General features: G+C 38.4%; 4 protein-coding genes across 4 annotated transcripts; 2 read left to right on the top strand and 2 right to left on the bottom strand.

Annotated features, from left to right (window-relative positions):
* The first annotated feature begins 2,371 nt into the window (after window positions 1–2,371).
* On the top strand, window positions 2,372–12,866 carry LOC126595753 (MAP3K epsilon protein kinase 1-like). The gene is made up of 24 exons (XM_050262053.1): window positions 2,372–2,681; window positions 3,196–3,330; window positions 3,684–3,704; window positions 4,161–4,234; window positions 4,321–4,411; window positions 4,498–4,581; window positions 4,779–4,880; window positions 5,403–5,534; window positions 5,814–5,885; window positions 6,277–6,380; window positions 6,535–6,640; window positions 6,758–7,144; window positions 7,341–7,676; window positions 7,762–7,806; window positions 8,179–8,358; window positions 8,478–8,561; window positions 8,800–8,891; window positions 8,986–9,069; window positions 9,413–10,260; window positions 10,738–11,126; window positions 11,214–11,348; window positions 11,584–11,990; window positions 12,199–12,313; window positions 12,391–12,866. The coding sequence occupies exons 1-24, from the start codon at window positions 2,622–2,624 to the stop codon at window positions 12,565–12,567; spliced, it is 4,260 nt and encodes a 1,419-aa protein (XP_050118010.1). The 5' UTR covers window positions 2,372–2,621; the 3' UTR covers window positions 12,568–12,866.
* A 346-nt stretch (window positions 12,867–13,212) lies between these two features.
* On the bottom strand, window positions 13,213–15,999 carry LOC126595765 (eukaryotic initiation factor 4A-3). The gene is made up of 8 exons (XM_050262073.1): window positions 15,585–15,999; window positions 15,232–15,472; window positions 15,039–15,119; window positions 14,788–14,895; window positions 14,577–14,696; window positions 14,114–14,281; window positions 13,702–13,788; window positions 13,213–13,593 (listed from the first exon to the last, which is right to left on the bottom strand). The coding sequence occupies exons 1-8, from the start codon at window positions 15,872–15,874 to the stop codon at window positions 13,480–13,482; spliced, it is 1,209 nt and encodes a 402-aa protein (XP_050118030.1). The 5' UTR covers window positions 15,875–15,999; the 3' UTR covers window positions 13,213–13,479.
* Window positions 16,000–16,273: 274 nt separating this feature from the next.
* Window positions 16,274–19,336, bottom strand: LOC126595759 (probable metal-nicotianamine transporter YSL7). Its single transcript, XM_050262066.1, has 6 exons — window positions 18,868–19,336; window positions 18,455–18,618; window positions 18,255–18,352; window positions 18,024–18,158; window positions 17,722–17,911; window positions 16,274–17,576 (listed from the first exon to the last, which is right to left on the bottom strand). Exons 1-6 carry the CDS (start codon window positions 19,259–19,261, stop codon window positions 16,440–16,442), a joined length of 2,118 nt encoding a protein of 705 aa, XP_050118023.1. The 5' UTR covers window positions 19,262–19,336; the 3' UTR covers window positions 16,274–16,439.
* A 1,278-nt stretch (window positions 19,337–20,614) lies between these two features.
* On the top strand, window positions 20,615–23,991 carry LOC126595769 (glutamine synthetase nodule isozyme-like). Its single transcript, XM_050262079.1, has 13 exons — window positions 20,615–20,833; window positions 20,930–20,969; window positions 21,110–21,213; window positions 21,304–21,352; window positions 21,484–21,590; window positions 22,172–22,259; window positions 22,426–22,554; window positions 22,711–22,785; window positions 22,906–22,959; window positions 23,055–23,092; window positions 23,204–23,363; window positions 23,486–23,546; window positions 23,692–23,991. The coding sequence occupies exons 1-13, from the start codon at window positions 20,760–20,762 to the stop codon at window positions 23,778–23,780; spliced, it is 1,068 nt and encodes a 355-aa protein (XP_050118036.1). The 5' UTR covers window positions 20,615–20,759; the 3' UTR covers window positions 23,781–23,991.
* Window positions 23,992–26,342: the final 2,351 nt, after the last annotated feature.

The raw sequence follows: 26,342 nt of genomic DNA, 5'->3' as shown, positions 1-26,342 counted from the left end.
GTTTGGATCGGGTTCAATCTAACCTGTTATGTTAACGGATCATCCGAACCCAATCCGTTAAGTTAACGGATCATTCGAATTTGACCCGTTAAGCTAACGGGTCACCTGTTAACAATTATTATTATTATTAACTTTTTCATAGAGTTTTTTTTGTTGTTAAGATTTTACTTTAATTACTAAAATATCATCAACTAACGGGTGCTAACAAATGCTAACGAGTCTAACAGGTTGATTCAAAATGACTCGTTATTTAACAGGTTGTTAACGGGTTCATCCGTTAGCGATCCGACCAGTTAAGCATCCATCTAAATACTAATATTAACGGGTCAGGTTAAATTAACGGGTCGGGATCAAAATGTCAGGTCTACTTGTGGTACTTAAGTCTCTCGTGTGGACATTGTTGATGTGTTCATCTCTCCCATCATTAACCACATTAATGAGATATGAGATTTCCTCCATGTAAGGATTTCGTTCTTTTGGTTGAAAAAGTTGATGGAATGCTTTTTGGTATTTACGCATTCCACGTAATAGAGAAAATAATCATAGTTGGCGATTTTAATATAGGAGGGGAGACAAGTCTCTCTCCTCTTATTCTCATCCTCTTTTTTTTCTTTTTTCTCACACTTTATTTTTTTCTCTTTTGCTCATCCTCTTTTTTTCTTTTTTCTCACACTTTATTTTTTCGTCTTATTGTTTTTATTAAAAAATCAATATAAAATGTTGACGTGGTGTAATCGTAACCGTTCAAGTAAAAGGAGAGCGAAGAGAAAAGATTAGGAGGGGATTGAATCATCTTCCTTTAATATAAGGACTTTTGAATAGAATGTTAATGGGAATCTGTCAAAAGTGACTCTCTATGGACTCTCTGCGCTGAGAGTGCATGAATATTCTTACTTTTGAAAAGTAACGTTAAATTGTCAAGTGACATAGAGTTAGATTTCCTACCATTTCTCAATATTTATATTACAAGGTGGTTTTTTTTTTTTTGGAACAAACGATATTATCTATACTAAGGAGAATATGGTAGTCTTAGTTTTACAATGAACTAGTAATAATTTAATTCAAATTTGTCTTTTATGAGAATCAAACTTAAATAGAACTACGACGTGGTTTCTAGAAAGTTTGAATTTTGGTTGTAACAAAATAAAAGAGCATTCCCCTGAAAGTTGACCTTGCTCTTTTTAAGTCTCTAATTGACAGAAGTGTCCCATCTGGTGTCCACTTTTGCCCATCTCATCATTCGCGAGTTGGAGCTCCAGGAGGCAGGCCCGCAGGAGTGCTCATACTCAGTTAATTACCATTTTTTTTTCAAATAGATATTGGTAGTTAGGCCATCTCCATTCGATCTAGCCATATGGCCAAAAATAACTAAGAATGACACGAAAATCGTCTCGAACCAAGAGTTAGGCCAAAGGGCTTGTGGACCCCATCGAACCCAAATCAGGCCAACGGGTTGGCCATTTCCAGCACAGCCCTCTAATGCCAGAATGTCAAGTTTAACATTTTGCTAGCGCTCTAGCTCCGGAATGTCAAGCTTGACATTTGCCAACCCTCTAGCTGCAAAATGTCAAACTTTACATTTTGTCAGCCCTCTAGCTCAACCCATTTGAATGCTTGGTGTCATCATGACACCATCTAGCAACGGCTAGCTAATGTCATGCTGCTGTCAAGTTACTGTTGAAATTAAAAAAAAAATTTGTTTGGACAAATGAAAAAAAAACTTTTTTTTTTCCTATAAATACCTATACCATTCCTACAACATTGAAAGTTGAAGATAAAAAGTGTCACGTAGATAAGAATCCTATCTAAAACTTGCACAACCAATTACATCTCGACAAGTGACACTCAAAATCCTATTCGAAAAATTATTAAGATTACATAAAGATAAGAAATCTGGAGAGTTACTCACTTTAGCAATATGTGTCACTCGAAATCTTATATGAAAAATTATTGAGATTACATGAAGATAAGAAATATGGAGAGTTACTCATGTTAACGACACGTGTTATTCGAAATCATACTCAAAAAATTATTGAGATTATATAAAGATAAGAAATCTGAATGTTTATTAATTTGGCGACAAATGACACTCAAAATATATTCGAAAATCTTATTTTAATATGGTAGTTTAATTTAATTAAAATAATAAATTATGTTTAACCTATGATCGTTTGGCCCCCTGGTTGGAGATGATTTTTTTGTCAAAAGGCTATGTTTAGCTTATGACCCTTTGTCCTTCTCAGTTGAAAATAATATAAAATATAACATAACATTGTTTATTAAAATATAATTTATTGTCGAGCTATAGATTTAATGGGAACCTTTTGGCCCTCCTTCTGTTGGGATGACCTATGATCATGTCATGTTACTACCATCACCTTAATCCTAATTCCTAATGATCATGTCATGCTAACACCCTCACTCCCTCCGTACATTCCCTCTCTCACTCTCTCTCTCTCTCTACGTGTCGGAGCCTTGCTCCCTCCCCTCCCCTCCTAGAATTCCGGCAGTCTATCCATTAATGATTCCAATTCCAATTCTGTCCCTCGCTGTAGCTTTACTTGTTCTGATGAACCATCATCTTCTCTAGGGTTTCTCATCGGTAAGCCGTTTCCGCAGAGATGTCTCGGCAAGCGGCGTCGCCTCACTTCCACAAATCCAAGACGCTCGATAACAAATACGTAAGAAAATTCATAGATAGATCAGTTTTCCAATTCACAGTTTTTTCCGTAGGCAATGTGTAATTTGTGTTTGGCTGCTTAGAAATGTGACTGAATGAAGATATTGGGATTAGAATGTGCATATGTATGTATGTCGGTTTTGTTCTTTCTCCGCAGTAATTGGTAAATAAATTGAGGGTTAGGGTTTTTGTTTATCAATAGTGTCTGTATTTCGTTCCCTGCATTTTCCTAACTGAGCGTTTCGAGTCGAACTGTTTAGAGGTTACAAATTTTGTGGTTTTCAGCTTCATGGTTTGTTGGTTTTCACTGACACTCCCCTCCATTTGGCTTCTGAGAAACTGGAATGCTTTATTGCTCTAATTCTTAGTCTGGCATTGGCAGAAAATATGTCCAACAAGTCCTCTTTCGAAAAAAAATAAGATAAATTCATCAAAGTCTAGATATGGTGTTAGGATATCCGGCAAATCTTTTCATGTTATTCGTGTTTTGAATTTTGTGAATATTTTTGGTGTAGATGCTTGGAGATGAGATTGGAAAGGGAGCATACGGTCGAGTTTACAAGGGTTTGGATTTGGAGAATGGGGACTTTGTCGCTATTAAACAAGTTTCTTTGGAGAATATTGCCCAGGAGGATCTCAACGTTATAATGGTTGGACAGCTTTCCTTTGTGTAGTAGTTGTTACATGTTCTTACAAATAACTATGGAGGAAATAGAAATGAAATATCACATTTTTTTGGGTTAGTTCTATGTCAATTAATTGTATATATGTAGATATGTGTGTTTATGTAGATATGGCTCATCTTGAAGGCCATTTGAGAGGATTTAAATTTTTATTATTTTGCAAATTCATAAAAATCAAAATTATGATTTCTTTGTGTTACTCAAGCGTACCATCTCTCCTGCATATGTTGTTTCCAGTTTACACTACTTTAATTTGGCTCACTGGGTGCTGTTTTTTCTTTTGATTGCTTCTCTGGTCGTACAATGCGGTGACTTTTTAGCAAGAGATTGATTTACTCAAGGTACACTTTCTTTCTTTTTTGTCGTCTTTGCTTTTCTGATGTCAGTTATTTACCTTAAGCTGAACTCTCTTTTTACTATAACTCGTGTCCCTTTATTGCATGTCAGCACCTGTTGCAGATCTACTTTCTGAGAATTCTATGTACTTGCGACTCTAGCCTATAGCCGTCCCTCTTATTTTACAAATTTATCCTTCTGTCAGAATCCTGTAAAACAATAGTAGTCAATTCTAGTTTTTGGCAGGTTTTCTTCTTGTTGATTAAAGTTTTTGTGAAAGCTGATTGAAATTTTGGCCCCTGTCAACACGTTCCACTGTATACAGTGGTTTGATGCATTTCTTCTGAAATGCTGTTGCTGAGTTTCCCTTTGCTAACCTGCTAACACCAGACATTCTGAATGCCTTTGGAATGAGATGCATGCTGAGTGCAATGCTTAGGGAATTAAATTCACTTTTGCAGAATTTAAATCACAAAAACATTGTGAAGTACCTTGGATCCTTAAAGACAAAGACTCATCTTCACATAATCCTAGAGTAAGTGAGCTCGTAATTTTTCTCCAATATTTCATGTGGAAACTCTATTGAGAAAACTGTGTGATGTTTGATTGCTATACTTGTAGATATGTGGAGAATGGCTCACTTGCAAACATTATCAAGCCAAACAAATTTGGACCTTTCCCAGAATCATTGGTAGCTGTGTACATTGCTCAGGTTCTGTAATATCCTTGCAGTTTGTTATTTGTATGTGTAGGCGCATGCAAGTTAGATATTTGGACTTGATATTCGTTATGATACAGGTTCTGGAGGGGTTAGTATATTTACATGAACAGGGCGTAATCCATCGGGATATCAAGGGTGCAAATATATTGACAACTAAAGAGGTGACTTACATGTGTATTTCTCTTTTTTTTTTAGACGAGTTTTCATAGATGGTTACCATCATGTTCTTGTAAAGTATTTGTTCCATCAGGATATCAAGGGTGCAAAGATATTGATCTACCATCTGTTGCTTGTGTACCTTTTCCTTTTTAGTAATAACTTATTGTATTTCTTGATCTGTATGACGCATCCTTTTCAGGGACTTGTGAAACTAGCTGATTTCGGTGTTGCGACAAAACTGACTGAGGCGGATGCTAATACACATTCAGTTGTTGGAACACCATATTGGATGGCCCCAGAGGTATTATTTTTTTTCTTTTCCTTTTTTTTCCCCTTCTTTTTTGATGTTGAGAAGAAAGATACTTGTACAGGCAATTCCTCCTGCCATATGGAATTTCCACATTTGTGCACCTCCTGGAACCACATAAAGTGCACCCTTTTCTCTAGCTCTGTTAGGCCCATACACTCCAAACAACCACCAATCTTACCATTATTCCCTGTAATAACTTTTTTGTTGAAACAGAGCCCACTCATTACCATCGCAACTGGAGGCATTTCATAGTTGCTAATTATTATACTAATTAATCAAAATAATAATCAAGGAAGAAGGTCTGCCTTTAGGATATGGGAGCAAGAGGAACTCAGTATTTGTTTTTTTAAAACTAGCATGATCATGCATGCCAGGGCACGAATGCAAGCAGGCAAATGAAATTGTTTTTTGCATGACACGCAGACTGTGTGCTGGAAAAAAATAATGATTTTGATCCAGTAATGAAGATGCGAATGAGAGGCCTTAATTTGATGGAATTGAACTGTCTTTTAGGTGATTGAAATGTCGGGGGTTTGTGCTGCTTCAGACATTTGGAGTGTTGGGTGCACTGTTATTGAACTTCTTACATGCGTACCTCCTTACTATGATCTACAGCCTATGCCAGCACTGTTTCGTATTGTTCAGGTGTGTTTAACTTTCATTTATTCCCTAATTTTCTCCATTTGTTTGGCATACTCTCTTTTGAGGAGGAGCAAAGGTGCATTACTGCTGATTTTGAAGTGATCATTCATATCTTGTACCCCTCAAAATTGTGTCAGCTTGCAGTTTGAAGCTTTTTCTTGCTCCCTGCCTTTATTCTTGTCATATGTAAACAATTCCCAGTAATGCTCATTTTCTTAACATTGAGTGGCAGCGTTGACAGTTTTGTTCTTTTCTTGTTTCCCTTTGCCTCAATTCTTTCAGGATGAGCGTCCTCCCATACCTGACAGCCTATCTCTGGACATTACTGATTTTCTGGGTCAGTGCTTTAAGAAGGTGAGGCAGAGATATTCTTGCTTACTACTCCATTGTTCTTTTCTGAGCTTCGTAAGTATTTTAAGTCCACAGATAGATGGTCAAGTTTCATGGAATTTAGATTTAGAATTTCTTACCTTGTTATCATTGTCCTCTGTCTTGTATTACACATTATTTGGATCATAAAAAATAATGAGGTGATTTCAGGTATAAACAAACTTATATCCTTGTCCAGCCTTGCATTACATATAAAAAAAGGATAAGAAATTTATTAGGTGTTTCACAGGGAGATTATTTTGGGTTAACTTGTTGCCCTAAGTCTGAGCCTTGATGGAATCTTTCGTGAACTACTCAAAGTGGGTTATTTGTAACTTAATTATATTCATCTATAGCGTTTTTGTTTCCTATCTAGGATGCTAGGCATCGGCCGGATGCAAAGACATTGCTTTCTCACCCTTGGATACAAAACTGCCGGCGAGCATTGCAATCTTCAATTCGTCATAGTGGAACTCTAAGGTTGGTGTATGAAGTTCATCTACACAGTTTTTTTTTCTGGGCTGTCTTGGCTTCTTTTGTAGTATTTTTCACTAGATGTTCTTTTATTAGAGCTTTTAGCTTATTCGGATTGTTGTTTGGTAATTCATTTTAAAAAAACCCAGTTGTTGTGCAGAAAAGATGCTTCAATAGATGCAGAAATTTCCAATGGAGATAATCAGGGCTCTAGTGGACGTCCTTCTGCAGAGAAAGTTGAAGCAGCTGCTTCGACCATTAAAGCAGTGAGAGTCCTTGCCTTTTCACAAACTACAGGCTTAATTTTTCGGTAGAGAAGTTCTTTAATTTAAGCTTTTGAGTTTTCTTGTATTACCAGTGACTTGGATCTTTTTGAACTTCAGGACTCTAGGAAAGAATTATTATCAACTGAGGTTTCTGATATGGGAAAATCTGATGATGACACTGCTTCAGATGTAAAATCTGTTGAGGAGAAGACGGATAATTTAGAAGATGATCTGACAGATCAAGTTCCCACGTTAGCTATCCATGAAAAGTCATCTTTGCAAAATGGTTCTGGCATAATATCTTTTAAGGAATTGGCTGCCTCTGAGCCAACTGAGCTTGACGAGCCACCACATACTAGCAACCATGATGCAGTGCTGGTGAATGGTGAGGTCAGATCTCCTGAATTAATGACTAAAAATATAAGTGCCAAACAAGGAGGAAAAGGTGTTGGTTATAGAGCATTCGGTTTCGGAACAAGAAATCAGGATAGTAGTTTTCAAAAGGTGAGATTGCAGTAATTGATGTTGATTTTTGTCAAACTACTTGCTGGTCATGTTATGCGTGGTGTTGGTTTGGTGGTATCTATTTTGGGTAATATTTATTGTTGTCACATTTTGAAGTCCTGTGTAGAGATTGTTCCTACTTTACCTTCAATCTCTCATATCTCTTAATCCTAGATTTGTGTCTGTCATTTTGAAGGCTGCCAAGATGCCAGTTTCTTTGGGAGGTAATGAACTCAGTAAATTTAGTGATACTCCGGGAGATGCTTCCTTGGATGATCTGTTTCATCCATTGGATAAGCATCCAGAGGATAGGGCAACTGAGGCTTCGACATCTGCATCTATGTCACATTTAAACCAAGGCAATACACCTGGGAATGATGCTGGGAAAGGCGACCTGGCTACAAAGTTGAGAGCTACAATTGCTCAAAAACAAATGGAGAGTGAAATGGGTCAGGCTAATGGCAGTGGTGGTAACCTGTTACAGCTTATGATGGGTGTTCTCAAAGATGATGTGATTGATATTGGTGGTTTGGTATGTTTCAAATGTTGAGTCCTTTTTTTAATTTGTTGACTCATCATCTCTGACACCTTTTACTATATATGTTTCTGTGTATTAGGTTTTCGACGAAAAGATGCCTGGAGAAAACCTATTTCCCCTACAGGTATTCACATTTCTTTTGTGGTTTTCTCCCGCAGACTTAAGGATCTGTGATAATTTTTCTTTTTCTTATATGGAGTGCATTAAATTCTAACTATCTACAAGTCTCTGAAGAATTTATGACTATAAATCTGCACCTCTGATGTTAACAATTGCAGATTGTTTTGAGTCTCATTTTTTTTTGGGATAAGAAACAGGAATGTATGAAAGATACAGTAACTTTATTATCACTCTCAAATGAGTGACATTGGTGCAGTGTTGTGCCGTAAAGTATCTGCTGCACAAATTGTAAAGCAGAAGCATCACACCAATCCTATATGTATTTGTCTGCCTTTTTTTGACGTGGAAATAATTTCTGCTATTTCTTGTTTGGTAGGCTGTTGAGTTCAGCCGGTTGGTTGGGTCATTGAGACCAGATGAAACAGAAGATGTTATTGTCTCTGCCTGTCAGAAACTCATTGCTATCTTCCATCAGCGCCCAGAGCAGAAAATTGTTTTTGTTACCCAGCATGGTTTGATCCCTCTAGTGGAATTGCTTGAAGTACCTAAAACTCGAGTATGTGGATCCTTTTTTTACCTCTCTGGTCATGTTAATGAGAAATACAAAAGATGGATGCCCACTTTTCAATTAGCTTTATGATAGCTGTATGTGATTGTTGTTTCCCACTTTTGCAGGTTATATGTTCTGTGCTTCAAATTATAAATCAGATAATCAAAGATAATACTGATTTCCAAGAAAATGCTTGTCTCGTGGGTTTGGTGAGTTTTAATGTTTTGTTATTCTGCAGTTGCATCTTGCTTGTCTCTGACCATGGCAGTAGGACTGATATTGGCAGCACTGAAAAGTGAATCAGTTTTCTTTACAAGCACACACATCCTTGTTTGTTTATTCCCTCTATCTTGGTCTTTTATCTCTATCTGAGAGTTGTATGGTCTAGACATTCGTGTTAGGTATTAGTTATGCAGCTTTAATTCTTATTGCTAACTTATATGACAGATCCCAGTGATAATGAGCTTTGCGGTTCCTAATCATTCCCGAGAAATTCGTATGGAAGCAGCTTATTTCTTACAGCAACTTTGTCAGTCAAGGTTGTGCTCCCTTCTGTAGTTAGTCATAGTTTTCTTCCATAATTATTCACCAGAAAATCGAGCTTGAGGTTGACATCGAGGATTTTTTGTGCAGCGCCTTGACATTGCAAATGTTCATAGCTTGCCGTGGAATACCTGTTTTGGTGGGCTTTTTAGAGGCTGACTATGCAAAATTCAGGTTGGTACTTAGTAGGTTTCCCTGTTTGTTGCTGTTAATTTGTTAGGTCGATTTCGATAGTTTACAAACAATGACACAAGTACTTTGAAGTAACCTAATAAAAAATTAGCTAACTTTCTGTGGCCTCCCTCTCTTCTAGTGGGGTGGGGTGGTTATTCTCATGGAAGTAATGCCAGAGGACATTTTTAATTGTTTGAAACCTGAACTCCTGTTTAGAAGTAATCAGACCATTTGGCTGTGAGGATTGCTTGTGACTGAATAACAAATGTATTCTGTTTTCAATCTTATTATGGATAGTTAAGAATACTTCTGTCAAATTTTTATTAGACTTCTTTCTATCCAGGGAAATGGTTCATCTAGCAATTGATGGTATGTGGCAAGTCTTTAAGCTTCAGCGGTCAACTCCTAGAAATGATTTTTGTCGCATAGCCGCAAAGAATGGAATACTCCTGAGGCTCATTAACACCCTTCATAGCTTGAATGAGGCAACCCGCCTAGCTTCCATATCTGCCGGGGGTGGATTTCCACTAGAAGGTTCAGCTCAGCGCCCACGGTCTGGTTCATTAGATTCTGGTCATCCGATTTTTTCTCAGAGTGACACACCGCTTCCTACAACTGATCAACATGATCCCTCCAAGGTTAGACATGGAATGATTGATTTTCATTTGTCAACTGGAACAGCAGAACCTGCACGGGCTTCAACTTCAAACTCTCAAAGATCAGATGCCGATCAATCAGATCCAAGATATCTTCATCTAGATACTGATAGAGCTCAATCTAGCAATGTGGTAGTGGAAGCTTCAGTTCCTTTTAAATTGACAGACTCATCATCAGTAGACAAAGTAGTAAATATTACAACCAAGGAACCTTCAACTACCTCTCGAGATCTAGACCTCAGGCAGCAGCGACCTACCAATTCTTCTAGTAGGGCGTCCACAGATAGACCTCCAAAAATGATGGAAGGTACATCAAATGGGTTTTCAACAACAGTAACTACTCAACAGGAGCAAGTTCGTCCCCTTCTTAGCTTGTTAGATAAAGAGCCTCCTTCCAGACGCTTTTCTGGTCAGCTCGAGTATGTACGCCACCTGCCAGGTTTGGAGAGACATGAAAGTATATGGCCCCTTTTACATGCTTCTAATGAAAAGAAGACAAATGGAGAATTAGATTTCCTGATGGCCGAATTTGCTGGTAACAGTCTTTATCTAATTAGTCGTTAACTTTATAACCTGTAAACAAGTCTGTCATTAGGAATCTTCAAGTTTTATATTCTGTGAACTATATAGTGACCGGCTCTATTCGTGTTAGGACCTAATGAATCAAATACAAGTTTTTCTCCCACTCCTATTGAACACAAAAAAAAAAGGTCATACCCAATGCACAAGGCTCCCGCTTTACACAGGGTCTGGGAGAGGTGAATGTCGGCTAGCCTTACCCCCATTTATGGAGAGGCTGCTCCCAAGTCTCGAACCCGAGACCTACCGCTTATGGGCGAAGGCGCTTGCCATCGCACCAAGTGCGACCTCTACTCCTATTGAACACAATTGTACCAAAAATCAATTTTAGTTGCTTTCTTTTTCCATGATGTTTTTTACTTATAGCCCTGGAAATTAGGTGGGCCTATTTCATCTGTTTCCATGTATAATTGATTTCTTCATTATTTTGCAGACGTCTCTCAACGTGGTAGAGAAAATGGGAATGTTGATTCCACTGCTAGAGTTTCTCATAAAACGATAAATAAAGAGATGGGAACACTAGCATCTATCAAAGGAGCTGCTTCCACCCCTGGCATAGCATCTCAGACAGCATCTGGAGTACTTTCTGGTTCTGGAGTTCTAAATGCTAGACCAGGCAGTGCAACATCATCAGGTTTACTTTCCCACATGGTTTCAACATTGAATGCAGATGTTGCGAGGGAATACCTAGAAAAGGTGGCTGATCTTCTGCTTGAGTTTGCACAGGCAGATACTACTGTAAAGTCATACATGTGTAGCCAAAGTTTGCTCAGCCGTCTCTTCAAGATGTTCAATAGGGTGGAGCCCCCTATTCTTTTGAAGGTACTTTCAAAAAGTTCCATTAATCCAACTCATCATTGATTTATGTTATTGTAACCTTGATAATGTTGGTGCTCTGTCATTGTACAGATACTGAAGTGTGTAAACCATTTGTCAACTGATCCAAACTGCTTAGAGAATCTTCAGCGGGCAGAAGCAATTAAATATTTGATTCCAAATCTGGAACTAAAAGAAGGAGCTCTTGTATCTCAAATACATCATGAGGTGGGCAATCTTTCCTATTTTGTAACGTTAACAATGGATTGTTGGCTAGTAAGCTGTGCATCTTACTGTTGTCGTTGTTTGAAACGAAATATATGTGACCCCCTTCTGTCCTTAAATGTGGAGTATTTTAGTCTGTGCGGATATTAACTCTACATAGAATGTTGATGATAAGAAAGGAAACTTCTTAACATAAAATGACTGAGTTTTAACTGCGTCGTTCTCATATTTTTTCTAGGTACTCAATGCCCTGTTCAATCTGTGCAAGATTAACAAGAGAAGACAGGAACAAGCAGCTGAGATTGGAATAATTCCACACTTAATGCACTTTATTGAGTCTAATTCTCCTTTGAAACAATATGCGTTGCCTTTACTGTGTGATATGGCTCATGCATCACGTAATTCGAGGGAGCAACTAAGGGCTCATGGTGGGTTGGATGTTTACTTAAGCCTTCTTGAGGATGAACTTTGGTCTGTGACTGCATTGGATTCGATTGCTGTGTGCTTGGCTCATGACAATGACAACCGGAAGGTGGAACAAGCATTATTGAAAAAGGATGCAGTTCAGAAATTGGTGAAATTCTTCCAGTGCTGTCCAGAACAGTATTTCGTGCACATATTGGAGCCTTTTTTGAAAATTATCACGTATGCGATTACATATCTACTCTATTTACTTAAAATTGATTACTGTCTTTTTAACCTTCTGCATATAAACTTATTGATTGATTATAATTGGCAGTTGAAATTTCAACCCTTTTTCATGTGTCTGTCTGGAAGATTTCATTATCTTTAGGTTTACAAAACTCCCCTTTTTCCTTTGTGGACATAACGACTGCTTTTCTTTCTTTTGCAGGAAATCATCTCGAATTAATACAACGTTAGCTGTTAATGGTTTGACACCGCTGCTTATCACAAGACTCGACCATCAGGATGCTATTGCCCGTCTAAATCTTCTTAAACTGATAAAGGTTTGGGAATCATTTACTATTCTGGAAGCTATTAATTTGCTTCCGATTGTTAATGTTATTATAAATCTGACTGGCAGGCTGTTTATGAGCACCACCCGCGGCCAAAGCAATTGATTGTGGAGAATGATCTGCCTCAGAAGCTTCAAAATCTAATAGAAGAACGCAGAGATGGGCAACGATTGGGTGGCCAAGTGTTGGTAAAACAAATGGCTACTTCGCTGCTTAAGGCACTACATATTAACACCGTCCTGTAGATTCAGCCCGGCTCCGCTCTATTTCTTTTTTGACATTGTAGATTTGATTCTTTAGGGAAAGTGTATTTATGGGTTTTTTTTGTTCCGAAGTTTTAGTTTCATCTTATTGTGTTTGGTGAGGGACGGTGGCCATTGAGCTGCTTTGATTGGCGTTGTTTATTTGGTTTACATATAAAAGTTGTCCATGTTTTGCTTTCCTTTTCTCTCAACCCCTTTGTTTGTACAAACAATTCGGAGGTATTTTGATCACCTGAATAGTGATAATTTGATTACTGATATTCGCCTATGGATGCATTAAATTTTGGTCAATTTAGAATAGAAAACTTTAATGAAAAGCTATTGATACTGTTCATTTTAACGAAAAATTATATTTTTACACTAAAATGTCAATCGTGATAATATTCCCTTTATTATCTTTTTACAACTCAAAGTTTTCAAGTTCTTTTCATTAATTTTCCTTTTAGAATATGAGCAAATTGCAGCTCATCCCGAGATTTTTTTTCGGAATTTCGGTATACAATTAGGGCATCCTTCCCGGTGGTTCAAGCTGTCACAGTGAATCAAACCAATGAAGCGAAAAGTAGTTGTCCCGTCCGCCATGACCTGTTAATAGTCATCACGGTTCTTGTACAATGTTAGGAAACATAAAACCTGAATTCGCTACCAAATATGATAAAACCAAACACAATACAACTCATCACCATGCTCGGTCTTCAAACATTGTGCTTTAAACCTCTGTCACACCAGCCTAAGTTAAAACGTTTAACGTTACAGCATCAGTAAACAAAATACCATTTTAACTTCCGATAGTGTACAATCCGTCGCAAAATAAAGCCACGAGAACTGCACAAATTAGTCAATCGACAACAGAAAAACCAATCCACATCATTTGCACAGGATGGCAAGCAACCCTCATATCAAGTCCGCGACATTCATCGGCATTTCGTCAATCTGAGTACTGTAATACTGCTCAATGTCTCTTAGAATCTTAATATCATCACTTTTGACAAAGTTTATTGCCACACCCTACCAAAAACAAACATATTTCCCGTATTAATCAACAAATAAACAAACAGAATCTCTTAAAAGTACTTTCTGAATCAAAATTTTGATTCATAAAAGAGGAAAACAAACCTTGCGCCCGAAACGGCCAGAACGACCAATTCGATGAATGTATAGCTCTCGATTGTTTGGAAGATCATAATTGATAACCAAAGAAACCTGATGAAGGCAAAATTATCACGATATGAAAAGCAGTTTAAGGATTTTATGAAGGTAACTAAAAGTAGTCCTAGTTGAAGGTTCTCTAGGCCCTCCAGCTAGTACAACATTCATTAAAAATACTCTCCAAAACACCACTTTAATTAGTAAACATTTCTCTGGGCTTAATTTGGGAGAGCAGGTTATTTGGTCTCGACTACCAAGTAAACAAGCTAAATGGATGTCAAATATCACACTATATTTGAATAGTTAACAAAATAAAGTCAAAGTCATAAGATGATACATTCTAGCTAAAGATTGAACAATTATGATAAAAAGAACTTGCCTGCTGAACATCAAGGCCCCGGGCCCAAACATCGGTTGTGATCAGGACACGAGTATTACCACCACGAAACTCGGCCATAATAGCATCTCTTTCCTTCTGAGGCATGTCTCCATGCATTGCAGAGACGGTAAAGTTATTACTCCTCATCTTTTCGGTGAGCCAGTCCACCTGCCCAGCGAAATTGCAACAGTGATGCACCAGGGAATGAAATGTTTGGCAGTGTGCCAAAAGGAAAACTATTACAAACAGAAAATTTTAAAGCTTGTGTGTATCGATGTATGACTAGTAGGCACTAATGAAAATATAAAATCAGGATATAATGCGTATGAGAACATATAATCTCTATGCAAGCATCTAATAGGTCAGGATCCCATTTTATATTTCTACTTTCCACGCGAAATCAATAACCTAACTACGGCCTTGGAAACTTTATTTTCCCTTATTTTCTAATCAAACAGTTTACCTTTCGCTTTGTGTTGCAGAAAATAACAGCTTGTGTAATTGTAAGGGTATCATAGAGATCACAAAGAGTATCAAACTTCCATTCCTCTCTTTCGACGGCCACGAAAAATTGCTTAATTCCCTGTCATCACAAAAACATAGTTTACTACAAATTTCACATTGCACAGAAAGGCAGCATACGTACAACTATACGAAACAGAAGCACTGCGTACCTCCAATGTCAACTCATCACGTTTGACAAGGATCCTTACAGGTTCAGTCATAAACTTGTTGGTCATCTCCAAAATTTCATGAGGAAGTGTAGCAGAAATCAAGCATACCTACAATGTTACAATTTGTTTCAGTTTCAGAAACAAATACTTATTTGGATAATGGTCAGAGCATAACAATGACCGGTGTATAAGAGGGCCGACATAAGCACATGTGATAGATATAGACATGTGAAGTGAGAAAAAAAAAAGACCTGGAGCTCAGGAGGAAGATATCTATAGACATCATAAATCTGATCCTTGAACCCTCTGCTCAACATTTCATCAGATTCATCCTGCAAAACCGAACCAAACCCGAAAAAAATCAAAACAGAGATCAATAAAAGTAAAAGGGAAAAATCCAAAATTCACAGTTAAAAAGCAAAAGAAAGGAAATAAGAGACTGACAAGAACTAATAATTTGATGGCTCGAGTTCGGAGAGTTCTTCTTTTGATCATATCACAGACTCTGCCAGGAGTTCCAGACACCACATGAACGCCATACTCGAGCTTTCGGATATCCTCACCCACGCTTTTGCCTCCAATGCAAGAATGCGCTTGTATATTTATGAAATTCCCAATTGCTAATATCACCTTCTCCGTCTGCGCCGCCAATTCCCTCGTCGGAGACAATATCAAAGCCTGAACCCTATACAATACATACATATATACATACACAAAATGAAATTAAAATTTTCCCGAGAAACAAACAGACAAACAAAAGAAACAAACGCTAGGTCTTAAAATTGGAGCTGACGTACTCTCGGGAGGAGGTGTCGACAAGCTGACAGACGGTCAGGGCAATCATGGAGGTCTTGCCGGTACCGGACTGGGCCTGGGCGATGACGTCGCGACCCTCTATGATGGGCCTGACGGCCCGTTGCTGGATGGCGGAGGGCTTCTCGAAGCCGTAGTTGTAGACGCCTCGGAGGAGATCGTCCCTTAAACCCATCTGATCGAAGGTCATGATGGGCTCTATCCCGTCGGAAGTCACGAACTCCAGCTTCTCATCCCCCATTCCTCCGACACGTCTCGCCGGTGCCTCTGCCATGGCTCTGGTGTTCCGACGACGACGACTATCGAGCAGGTGCGTAGTTGTGTTTAGGGTTTGTTTGGCTGCCCTTGTTTCTCTGGATAACGATTCACGCGAGTCAGTGGAGCGAGTGACGGAAGGCGTCGAGGGTTTTTATAAACTCTAGACCCAATTATTAGGTTACTTTTCAAGTAAATATTTTTAATTTACAATTTTAATGCTGTACGAGAGATTTTTTGATGTGCCCAAAAGAGAGCTTGTAGGTATTACAGTTGTTTAGAAATTTGAAAAAAAATCAACCAATTTTATTATGACATTTAATTTAACGGATCTTGTGCACTGACAAAATTTTCTACGTGGACAAAACTATTCGGGCCAAAAATATAATAAAGGCTAGTTCGAACCTACGGTTCTAGATGCAAGAAAATATGACTTAACTAAATTACAAGTCACTAACACATTAAACAAAGATGACAACAGAATATATTGTCGAATTTGCTAGAACATACTTGCTTTCGTAACAAATTGATACAAGCACAATTTGTTAAGTTGACATGTGAAGAATCTAAACACGAAAATTAAGCTAGCTACGTAGTAGGGAATCAACTTTCTTGTTGACAGAAGCAGAGAGGAACTTCATGCAGATAGGAGGTTTGACAGACGCAAGGGACAGTATAGCAGCCGGAACGCCCCACAAAGATTCACCGCAGATGAGACCCGACGCCACAGCTGGCCCATAGTCATTGGCCTTTTGCCTGTTCTTGCTCCGCCACAAGTAGAGGATCAAGCTTCCCACGCACATGTCAATGGCGAAGTAGGAACCCAGGTAGAATGGGATGGCCATGCACATTGGGTTCGGAATGAACCTATGGATCCTGTACTTTGTTTCGTAACGCTGCAATAGCTCACTGATTATGTTCATCGCGACTGCAGCTGCAAAAAACGAGACTGCAAGCGTCACGCAGTTTTTGGGGAGGGAACCGACACCCTCAACTCCAAGGAGTGCAATGCCGCGGTACATTAGGCCGTAGGGTGCAGGATAAGGGCCGTCTGGATTTCCAATTGAGTAAGCTTTGTAGAAAAACCAGAATATTAATGGAGACATGACGCATCCCATTGCTGTGCCAAAGACTTGGCTGAAGAACATAGAGCGAGGAGACGAGAGCGTGAGGTATCCTGTCTTGAAGTCTTGCATGAGATCAGAAGCGGTCGAGACAATGCTCATCGTCACACCGCAAGAAGCAAGGCCGGCAATGACACCACCACGGTCAAGGCCAACCCAAGAGCTGAAGATTATGATGGCGAATTTGCCATAGTTGGAGGCAAGAGACCAATCGGTGAGGCCACAGCCGTAGGCATTGCAGAAGGCCAAGACTGGGGCAATCAGATAAGCAACCAGCACATGGTACCATTTCAGCTGGGGGAAGATCAAGGGTACTACACCGATGGATATGGCTGCCAGCACAATGTAGCCAGAGAAAGCAACCCAGCTAGGGATTTGGTCTTTCAAGAAGTACTCGATTCTTCGTTCTTCACCATAGTCTGCAGACCCAACTTCTGAGGACCCTCCCGCTTCAACACTGTCATGGTTTACGGATGGTGATGATGTCTCTAGTTTCTTCTCTGATCTGTGTGTCATGAGACTTTTCGTGGTCATGAAGAGCATGTAGATTACATGGAATAAACCATCACCAAGCATCATGGCTATAGCAATAAAAACCTGCAGTAATATAAGAACATCCAAATATTATTAGAGAGAATTTCAATTAGCAACATTATTCAAATTGCAACTTTCAAACACATTTATGAAGATATTTGAAATTCAACAAGCTATAGATGGCGGCAGAGGAAGTTTTAGTTACGACCCTGTATCCTTGGATGCCATGGAGACTGCTGGCGGATAGATTAGCGTTGTACCAGATACCTTTCTTCGTCTCAATCAGGGGCCACATGATTCCCCATGAAATAATGGCTCCAACAAGCAAAGATACATTGACCATGATAGGGCAAATCATGCCTACACCAACATACGTCGATGAGAAATCAAAGTAAAACCTGCAAGTTTTGTCATCCGAGTTATTAGTGAAATCAAGGCATTCATGTGGACAGCATAATGATATGAAAACAAGGGAATTAATATATGGTGAAGAAAGAATTGTGCATATACTTGTGCGCATAGGCTTTGAGACCAAATGTTGGGAAGCTGGAAAATCCGCAGCCATCAGCAGCAGCGAAAAACCACTGGAAAAAGGCAAACACAAAGGTGAAGCAGAAGGTTTTGAAGAGCACAGCAACTTGTTTCCTACATTCATTGGTAAGAAGAATATATACAATTAGCAGACTGATTAGGTTTAATTAGACAATGAACATCTACAAGTCGAGGCAAAGCGGTTCTTACTTTGCCAGCTTAGCCCCTTTGGGTGTGTGAAAGCTGTTGATGAGGTATGCAGTTGCAGTTCCACTCGGGTACGTTAACTTGTACTTCATGATCATCATCTGTTGGAAATTAAAAACAATTAGACCAAAACCAAATTAAACGAAAAACAAATCTTCATGTATATATTTGTGAGTGTGGATTAAGCAGTAATTTCCAATTACCTTTCTGAGGGGCATGATCGAAAACAACCCGACGAAGCTGACAGCGAAGAGAAACCCAATCATCCATCCAACATCAAGTTTCTTTATGTTGATTGGGGTGTTGCCTTCATCTCCTTGCGCAGCAATCTTTGCACTCATTCCCAGTAAATAACTTGCAGTTCCACCTATTTAATCATGACACAAATTATAATTATTAGATGATTAATGTAAACTAATACAGTGATTTACAAATATTATATTATTTTCTTGCATGCAAACCAAATTAGAGATTCATAACACAATTCTCTACTCTATATCGGATTTGGAAGATCTATATATAATCAATATCATCGACATGATCAGAACTGAATGATCGATGAGAAACAGTTATTAATGGCGATGAATTTGATTAGAAAAGAGATTAATGAACATACTGCTAAAGGCGATCCCGGAAGAGGCGACGACGCAAGTCTGGATGACGGTGTTTTCCTGGCGAGTGAAGGGCTGCTTCAAGAAACCGCACTTGTCGATCATGGCGGTGTAGCCTTTCACCACCGCGAAACCGAGCAGTCCCGCGGCAACGTTGAGCGAGGGAATGACGCCGGTGGTGAGGTTCAACTTGCAGACGATGAAGTTGAAGACAATGCTGAGGATGAAGCTGGTGACCATCGACCTCACCGTAATCTGCTTGGTCCAGGGCGGCACCGCCGTGTACTTGAACGCCTCCTCCACATTCACCTTCTTTTGGGTATTTCCGGCAGTGCTCTTCTGTTTGGCATCCGAGTTGTCACTCTGGGTATCACTGCCTTTGCTAAGGCTTCTCTCCATGATTCGATTCGATTCGTTCGATTTTTTGTGTCTGAGAGCGTGGAGGAGGCCTATGTGTGAGAGTGGAAAATCTGAGCCAGCTAGGATTTGGAGTGGGATTTGGGACCCGGAAAAACAGCATCCGGAATCGGGTACAAGTACCTACTAGGTAGGTTTGATTCAGTAAACACAGATTAAAATTTAATTAATTAATTTTTTTTAGATTAAGGAAGGAATTTGAATGGACAAGAGGCTTTCAAGCGTGACAGTTTCCATAATTTGCATAATTTCCTTTAAATTTAGATCTATTATTCTGTTTAGTTTCTATTCTTGGACTGTAAGTAAGCAATGCATGTGAACAATTGAGATTTTCAAAAGTTAATTCCTTTTCAGTTTCACGTATAAAATTTAGAGTACAATTTATATGATTCGCAGCTGCCAGAATAAATAATCTCCGCAGAACTCACATGGGAAACAAATCAATATTTAACTAGAAAATCATATCCTCGTGTACAAAAAACAATGATGTTACAACAAAATTGCCACCTAGGAAATGGATATTACAACATTAGTTGAAAATGCAGTGACTGCTTGTGCTGCCCTTTAGATCCCAATCCGAGCTCCTCTACGGTGCTGCTAATCTCTCCGCCGCCGACGACGACAATTTAACTCGCCATCGACTCAACTCTCTATCCTGTTTTATTCACTCAGATTTCTTGAACCCAAGACCCAGAACCTCATCTTAGGTGGTGGGGTTGGCTTCAAACAAAAAGAAAGGGGTGGGGGACGGCAGAAAGGGATAAAGAAATTATTAAAAACACGATGGGTAAAGAGGCGATGCCAGGGGGGAGAAGAAGACCCATGGAATTGAAAGCTAACAGAGAAAAAAAGGAAGGGGAATAGGCGGACGGCAGGAAATAAAAATGAGTGATGCTATCTATACACTCATATTTACTTATCACACATTTCTCTTAATTTGCGTTCGTCGGATCAAATAAATTGAAAAAGATTAATGAACAAAAATTAACATTGAGAGTTCAAATGAGTTGTGTGCAAGATAAAAAGATCAATGAATTTAGTCTCTCTCAACAAAAATTATATTCAGGATTTTCGACCGTCAAATGATCCACAAGATTTTGCGCATGAGTTTTCCCAAATGAAGATAATTTAGAAATTAAAACCGTAAAAAGATTATAGATAGCAACATCGTAGCCATAATATTAAAAGATTCCAAAGTATCTTGTGGATTCCGCAATTCCCTTCATATATTGGTAACAATGTACATCCTCGGAAGCTTCTCCCCAATGAAATTCACGTATTTTTGCTCCCTATTCTATTCGAAATTAAATTAATAATTTAGGTGTTAGACTCTGTCACCTTCTCTACTTAAAACCAAACCCCCCATTGTTCTCCATCGCTCTCTCTCTCTCTCTCCCCCTCCCTCCCCCTCTGTTTTGCCGTTCTTCTCTCTCTCAGCCTCACTCTGTCTGGAGAATCATCCTCCTGTTCGTTCGTGACCATGTCTCTCCTCTCTGATATCATCAACCTCAATCTCTCCGAATCCACCGAGAAGACCATCGCTGAATACATTTGGTATATGCATGCCCACCTCCTCTGATTTATTTTACGTAATATTATCGATCGTTAACGTTCTCTGTCTTTGTTTTTCTTTCTCTTCTCTTCTTATAGGATTGGAGGATCTGGTTTGGACTTGAGAAGCAAAGCTAAGGTAGGCCTTCCTCGTTGTTTAGCCGGAAAAATCGAACTTAGGACCTCAGATATAGGGTAGCTAATTTTCATGTTTACAAGCTAACATGGAATTAGGTTAAAATTTAATTTAATTATTGTTTTATGGACGTGAAAAAACAGACACTGCCCGGAGCAGTAACGGACCCATCAGAACTGCCGAAGTGGAACTACGACGGCTCAAGCACAGGCCAAGCCCCAGGGGATGACAGTGAAGTCATCCTGCAGTACGTATCTGCAATCTTTAAACTAATCCCTTCATTTTTCATTTTTGTTTGTTTGTTTTGAAACTGACACTTGGACTTTTGCTGCTTTAGCCCCCAGGCCATTTTTAGGGATCCATTCCGAAGAGGGAAAAACATCCTGGTAAACATCAAACGAAATCCACGTCTACGTTTTCGTTTTCTTTTTAATTGTTGCTTTATCCGATTAATCAGTTTGTATCTTAAAAAGTTGAGGGTGTATGAAATATCGTTTTTTTTTTCCAATGAAAATAGGTGATATGTGATACGTACACACCGGCCGGCGAGCCGATCCCCACCAACAACAGATTCAACGCTGCCAAGATATTCAGTCACCCTGACGTTGTCGCCGAGGATCCTTGGTAATCCATCCATTATCTCTAAAATATTAATTCTATGTTCTATATTAGTACTGGTTAAGTGTTATATACTCCAAAATCGTATCAACATCTTTGTTTTTTATGGACCTAACTGTCAACTGCTGACGTATAGACTTTGTTCTTGCCAACACTTTCATCACCATTGACGACGTTAACAAAGCATTATCTTTAACAAAGTGTATTATTTATTTTTATGTTTTGTTTCATGCCAATTGTAATTATGAAATGTAGGTTGGGACAGCTAAATTGTTGGATTAGTTTTGTTTTTGTTTTTTGCTTATCCTCCTAACCACTTGGGTTAGATCGACCCGTCCAACCTATAGTTGTTGGAAGGATTAACCTGGATCAAGAAATTGCAGAAGCATTAGAGAACAATTAATCAAGTTTTATTCACCAAATGATGTGTCGCTCGATTATTTATTCAAATTTTGACTCATTTTTAATCTCGTCCATTTTTAACACGTACAAACACATATTTTGATTACATGTTAAATATTTTTAGAATTCTTCATTGCACATCCAACAATTAGTGCCTCTTACTGATGACATTTCTTATTGATTAGGTACGGCATCGAGCAAGAGTACACTCTTCTACAGAAGGATATCAATTGGCCGCTTGCATGGCCAATTGGTGGATTCCCCGGTCCACAGGTACTTACATAATTTGCTATGATCAATGTTATCAAGATCAATTTTCGTATGCTTCGAAGTTCCCTAAACATGCCTAATCACTTGTTATAGCACGAACCACAACATTTAGAAGATTACTTATTATTAACTGTTACGTTCTGTTTCGTGTATCTATATGTATATATAGGGTCCCTACTACTGTGGCGCCGGAGCAGACAAGGCCTTCGGTCGCGACATTGTGGACTCACATTACAAGGCTTGCCTCTATGCCGGAATAAATATCAGCGGCATAAATGCTGAAGTTATGCCCGGGCAGGTATATATATACGCTCGCTTTTACCATTTTACGTACTTAATTTGGTTGCTAAGAAAGAAAATTGAGGGAATGAAAGTTGACGTGTGATTTAATTATCGTGAATTTTTACATTATTAAACCACGTTGTAACTTGGTCTGTTTGGTGATGCGGAGCAGTGGGAGTTTCAAGTCGGTCCTACTGCTGGTATTGCTGCTGGTGATCAGTTATGGGCTGCTAGATACATCCTTGAGGTAAGCTCTCATACGATATAACTAGAAAACGTATAATTTGAGTATCTTCACTCTCTTCTCTATAGTACATTAATTTTTCGAAGGTCTCGTGTTAATATGATTATTTGCTTGACAAAACAGCGAATTACAGAAATAGCAGGAGTTGTCCTTTCTTTGGACCCAAAACCAATCCAGGTCTGTTTAACCGCAAGCGCTTCATTTTCGTATAGTTATTCTCTCTGTATTGTTTACTTAAGTACTTTTTATGTATTTTGATCAATTTATACCAGGGTGATTGGAATGGTTCGGGTGCTCACACTAACTACAGGTACTCATTAACTAAGTCTTGAAATGAAATTGGAATAATGCAATTTTGCAATCATGTAGATGCAACCAACCCTCTAGCGTGTGTGTGATGAACTCTTTCTATGCCTTTCAGTACCAAGTCGATGAGAAACGATGGCGGAATTGACGTGATCAAGAAGGCAATCGAGAAACTGAGTCTGCGCCACAAGGAACACATTGCTTCCTACGGAAAAGGCAACGAGAGGAGATTGACAGGTCTGCATGAGACGGCTGACATCCATACTTTCTCTTGGGTAAGCTTATACTGCCGTGGTATAATCGCTAATACAAATCCACGTTTCTTGTTTTTGTTGAAATCATGTTTAGTAAACCTGCGAAAACAAGTATTAGTTGAACTTTGCATTCTCAATCACAGGGCGTGGCAAACCGAGGGGCTTCCATTCGGGTTGGTCGCGAAACTGAGCAAGCTGGCAAAGGTATGAATGCGTTCGCATTCGCATATGCATCGTAGAATGTGAATGTTTTTGTGTCATTTCAAATAGATCATTGTCGTAATGCTTGCGATACAAGTTAGCTCTCAAGCTGATATCTGAACATGTCATATTTCTTCACAAATGTCAGGCTATTTCGAGGACAGAAGGCCAGCGTCGAACATGGATCCGTATGTCGTGACTTCAATGATCGCCGAAACCACTATTCTCTTAAAGTGAGATTGAATCTTATTCGGAGGAAATGAGCCCTATCAATTGCAAATAACTCTATGAATCTCTCTCTCTGGTTGCCTACATGCGGTTTGGCATGAACATTTGCTGCTTTCTGTTGATTGGTTTATGTTCTAATGATTGTGTAATTGTTGATGTTTCTAATTACGTGTTTAATGCTGTCTAAGAAGCTGTAATAAAAAGGGTAATTTAGTTAGAATTTTTTTCCCTCCTTTTTTGTTTCAACTTCAACTCAAATAAAAGACGAATGAAATGCCGGTGTTTATAAATTAAATCATGTGATGATATTTAATCTATTTGGTAGCTACCACAGTGGAGGAAATGAGTTGAGGTATTGTATGACGATATGGGTTCGAACTCCGTCAGTGACAAATCTAACATTTAATATAAAAAAATCTATCGTTTGAAAAAAAAATCGGTAGCTTAGAAATATGCTAATTGTCCAGACGCAACTTTTTTTGCTGATGGGCGATTGGTTCAGTTCATTCAACAAAGTTCAGGAGGATATCATATGAAAATACTACAAATGTAGTTAATGAAAAACTTTGAAAATAGATTGACATATCGATGCGACGTCAGTTATGTAAGTATAAAACAAGTCAGTCCCTTCGACAATTACAAAAATATACAGAACATAGATAGGATAGCTTGAACACACGAAATCCTTTGGTTTTAAGTGAAAGAATTGGCCTAGGATCAAGCATATCCAACCTTTCAGCTCTCTAGCTGTGACAAAGCAGTATGATTCGTTAATGGATATATAAAAGTTGATGCTTTGTTGAGCACATATAGCTTCACATGGCTCCTTAAAATTTAAATGAAGCATAGTAAAGGCCCGTGATCCTTATGGTTAATTAGCCTCTTGTCACACGCTTACGCATGTTGCAATTTGCTCTTTCATATTTTATTTTATTATTTGAAAAACTGAATTTACATGTGTAAAAAAGAAAAAATATGTCAATAACTACTCCCTCTTGTTAGAAAGCTTCACTCTTTTTGGCTTCTCACTTTATAAATGGAATCATAGATAGGTAGAAGATAAAAAAGAAGTTGCATCTCTTACTGCAAGTCTGCAATGACCGGTAGTGGTGGAGAATTTGAACTTGGGCGAGTGTTTACTCGGTTCCAATTTCGAATTTTGGTTTGGGCCAGAAAATTTTTGGTAATATAAACCAAAAGTTGGGTCATGCAGTTTTTCTGAAGAAACCCTAACCCATATAAGTGCGGCCCATAACCATAACTACGAAAACCTTTCCAATTTCACCAGACAAAAATCCAAACCTACACTCACTTACCCAACAAAAAAAAAAACAAAAAAAACAAAAAGTTCAATTTTTTTTTTTAATTTTAATGAAAAATAACAAATAAATGTGTACTGAATAGTATCATACAAATGTAAAAATATGATTTTTCGTTAAAAGTAAATAGTATATAGTATGAAATGTTTCGTTAAAACTTAAAAAAAAAAAAAAGCCAAACAGAAAAATAAATAAATAAAAAGAGAGACAAACTGAAAGATTTGATTCATAAACCTTGTTCCATTTTGGTAGCCCAGGAAAAAAAAAAAGTGAGAAGAAGGTAGAGACTAGAGAGAGATCTTATCTCACAGCCTCTGTTTCTCTTCGCTTCCCCTACGGTTTTACCGCCTCCCTCTGTCTCTCTGTCTCTCTCCCCTTTATGGCCACCGAAGAACCTAGGGTTTAAAGTTTGAACCAACCTCTTACCTTAAGGTATTTCTCTCTCTCATTGCCTGTAATTTATGCCTTTATTTTCCTGTTTGTTTGTTTGTTTGTGTTGGGTTAGGCATTGAATGATAAAAAATGGAAGCTCACTTCTCCTTGGTTGCTAAGATTGGTTTGTTTAGTTACTTATCAGTTAACATGAAATCTGCTTCCCGAAGGGAGCTGTAAAACTTACGGAGATGCTTTCCTTTTGTTTTTGTTTTTGTTTTCTGGGAAGTTGGAAGCAAAGTTTGAGTTAGAATGCCACAAAAGTTGAACAAAAGTGCTTGCAACGGTCCAAGTCTTCTGAAATTCATGCTATTTATTTCTACACCGGCGGTGCCTGGAATTAAAATTGAAAAGTTTGCTTCATGTTATTCATATTTAGAGCCTTAGAGAATATTAGATAGCTATAAAACTTGTCTGTAATACGGCGGCATTGTCATACAAATCATCTATATAGTAAATGGAAAAAGCAAATAATGCATTAAAATATTGATTGGGAAGAATGTGTACTAGGCGACCCGTGTGGTTGGATATGATTGGGAAGAATGTGTATTTGGCGACCCGTGTGGTTGGATAAATTTGCAGATTATTGTCTCCATGTCAATATTATGTTCTCAGGCATGATATAATCTTGCTTTTCCAGGAAAACGATTTTGGAGAGAATACTTTATAGCATGCCACAGTGTGTGAATATCCTAGAAAATTCATGCAATATTTGGTTCTTATGCTGCACATTTGAATTTTGATTCACTCACAAATTTAAATTACTACTGTAAACTGATTGAAGCATACTTTGCAGAGTAAAATTTGGAAAAAAGAAGTG

The sequence above is a fragment of the Malus sylvestris genome, chromosome 13, assembly GCF_916048215.2.
Source record: "Malus sylvestris chromosome 13, drMalSylv7.2, whole genome shotgun sequence".
Lineage (NCBI taxonomy): Eukaryota > Viridiplantae > Streptophyta > Magnoliopsida > Rosales > Rosaceae > Malus > Malus sylvestris.
Note: the sequence above shows the minus strand (reverse complement) of the source record. Positions and strands in the feature narration are given on the sequence as shown.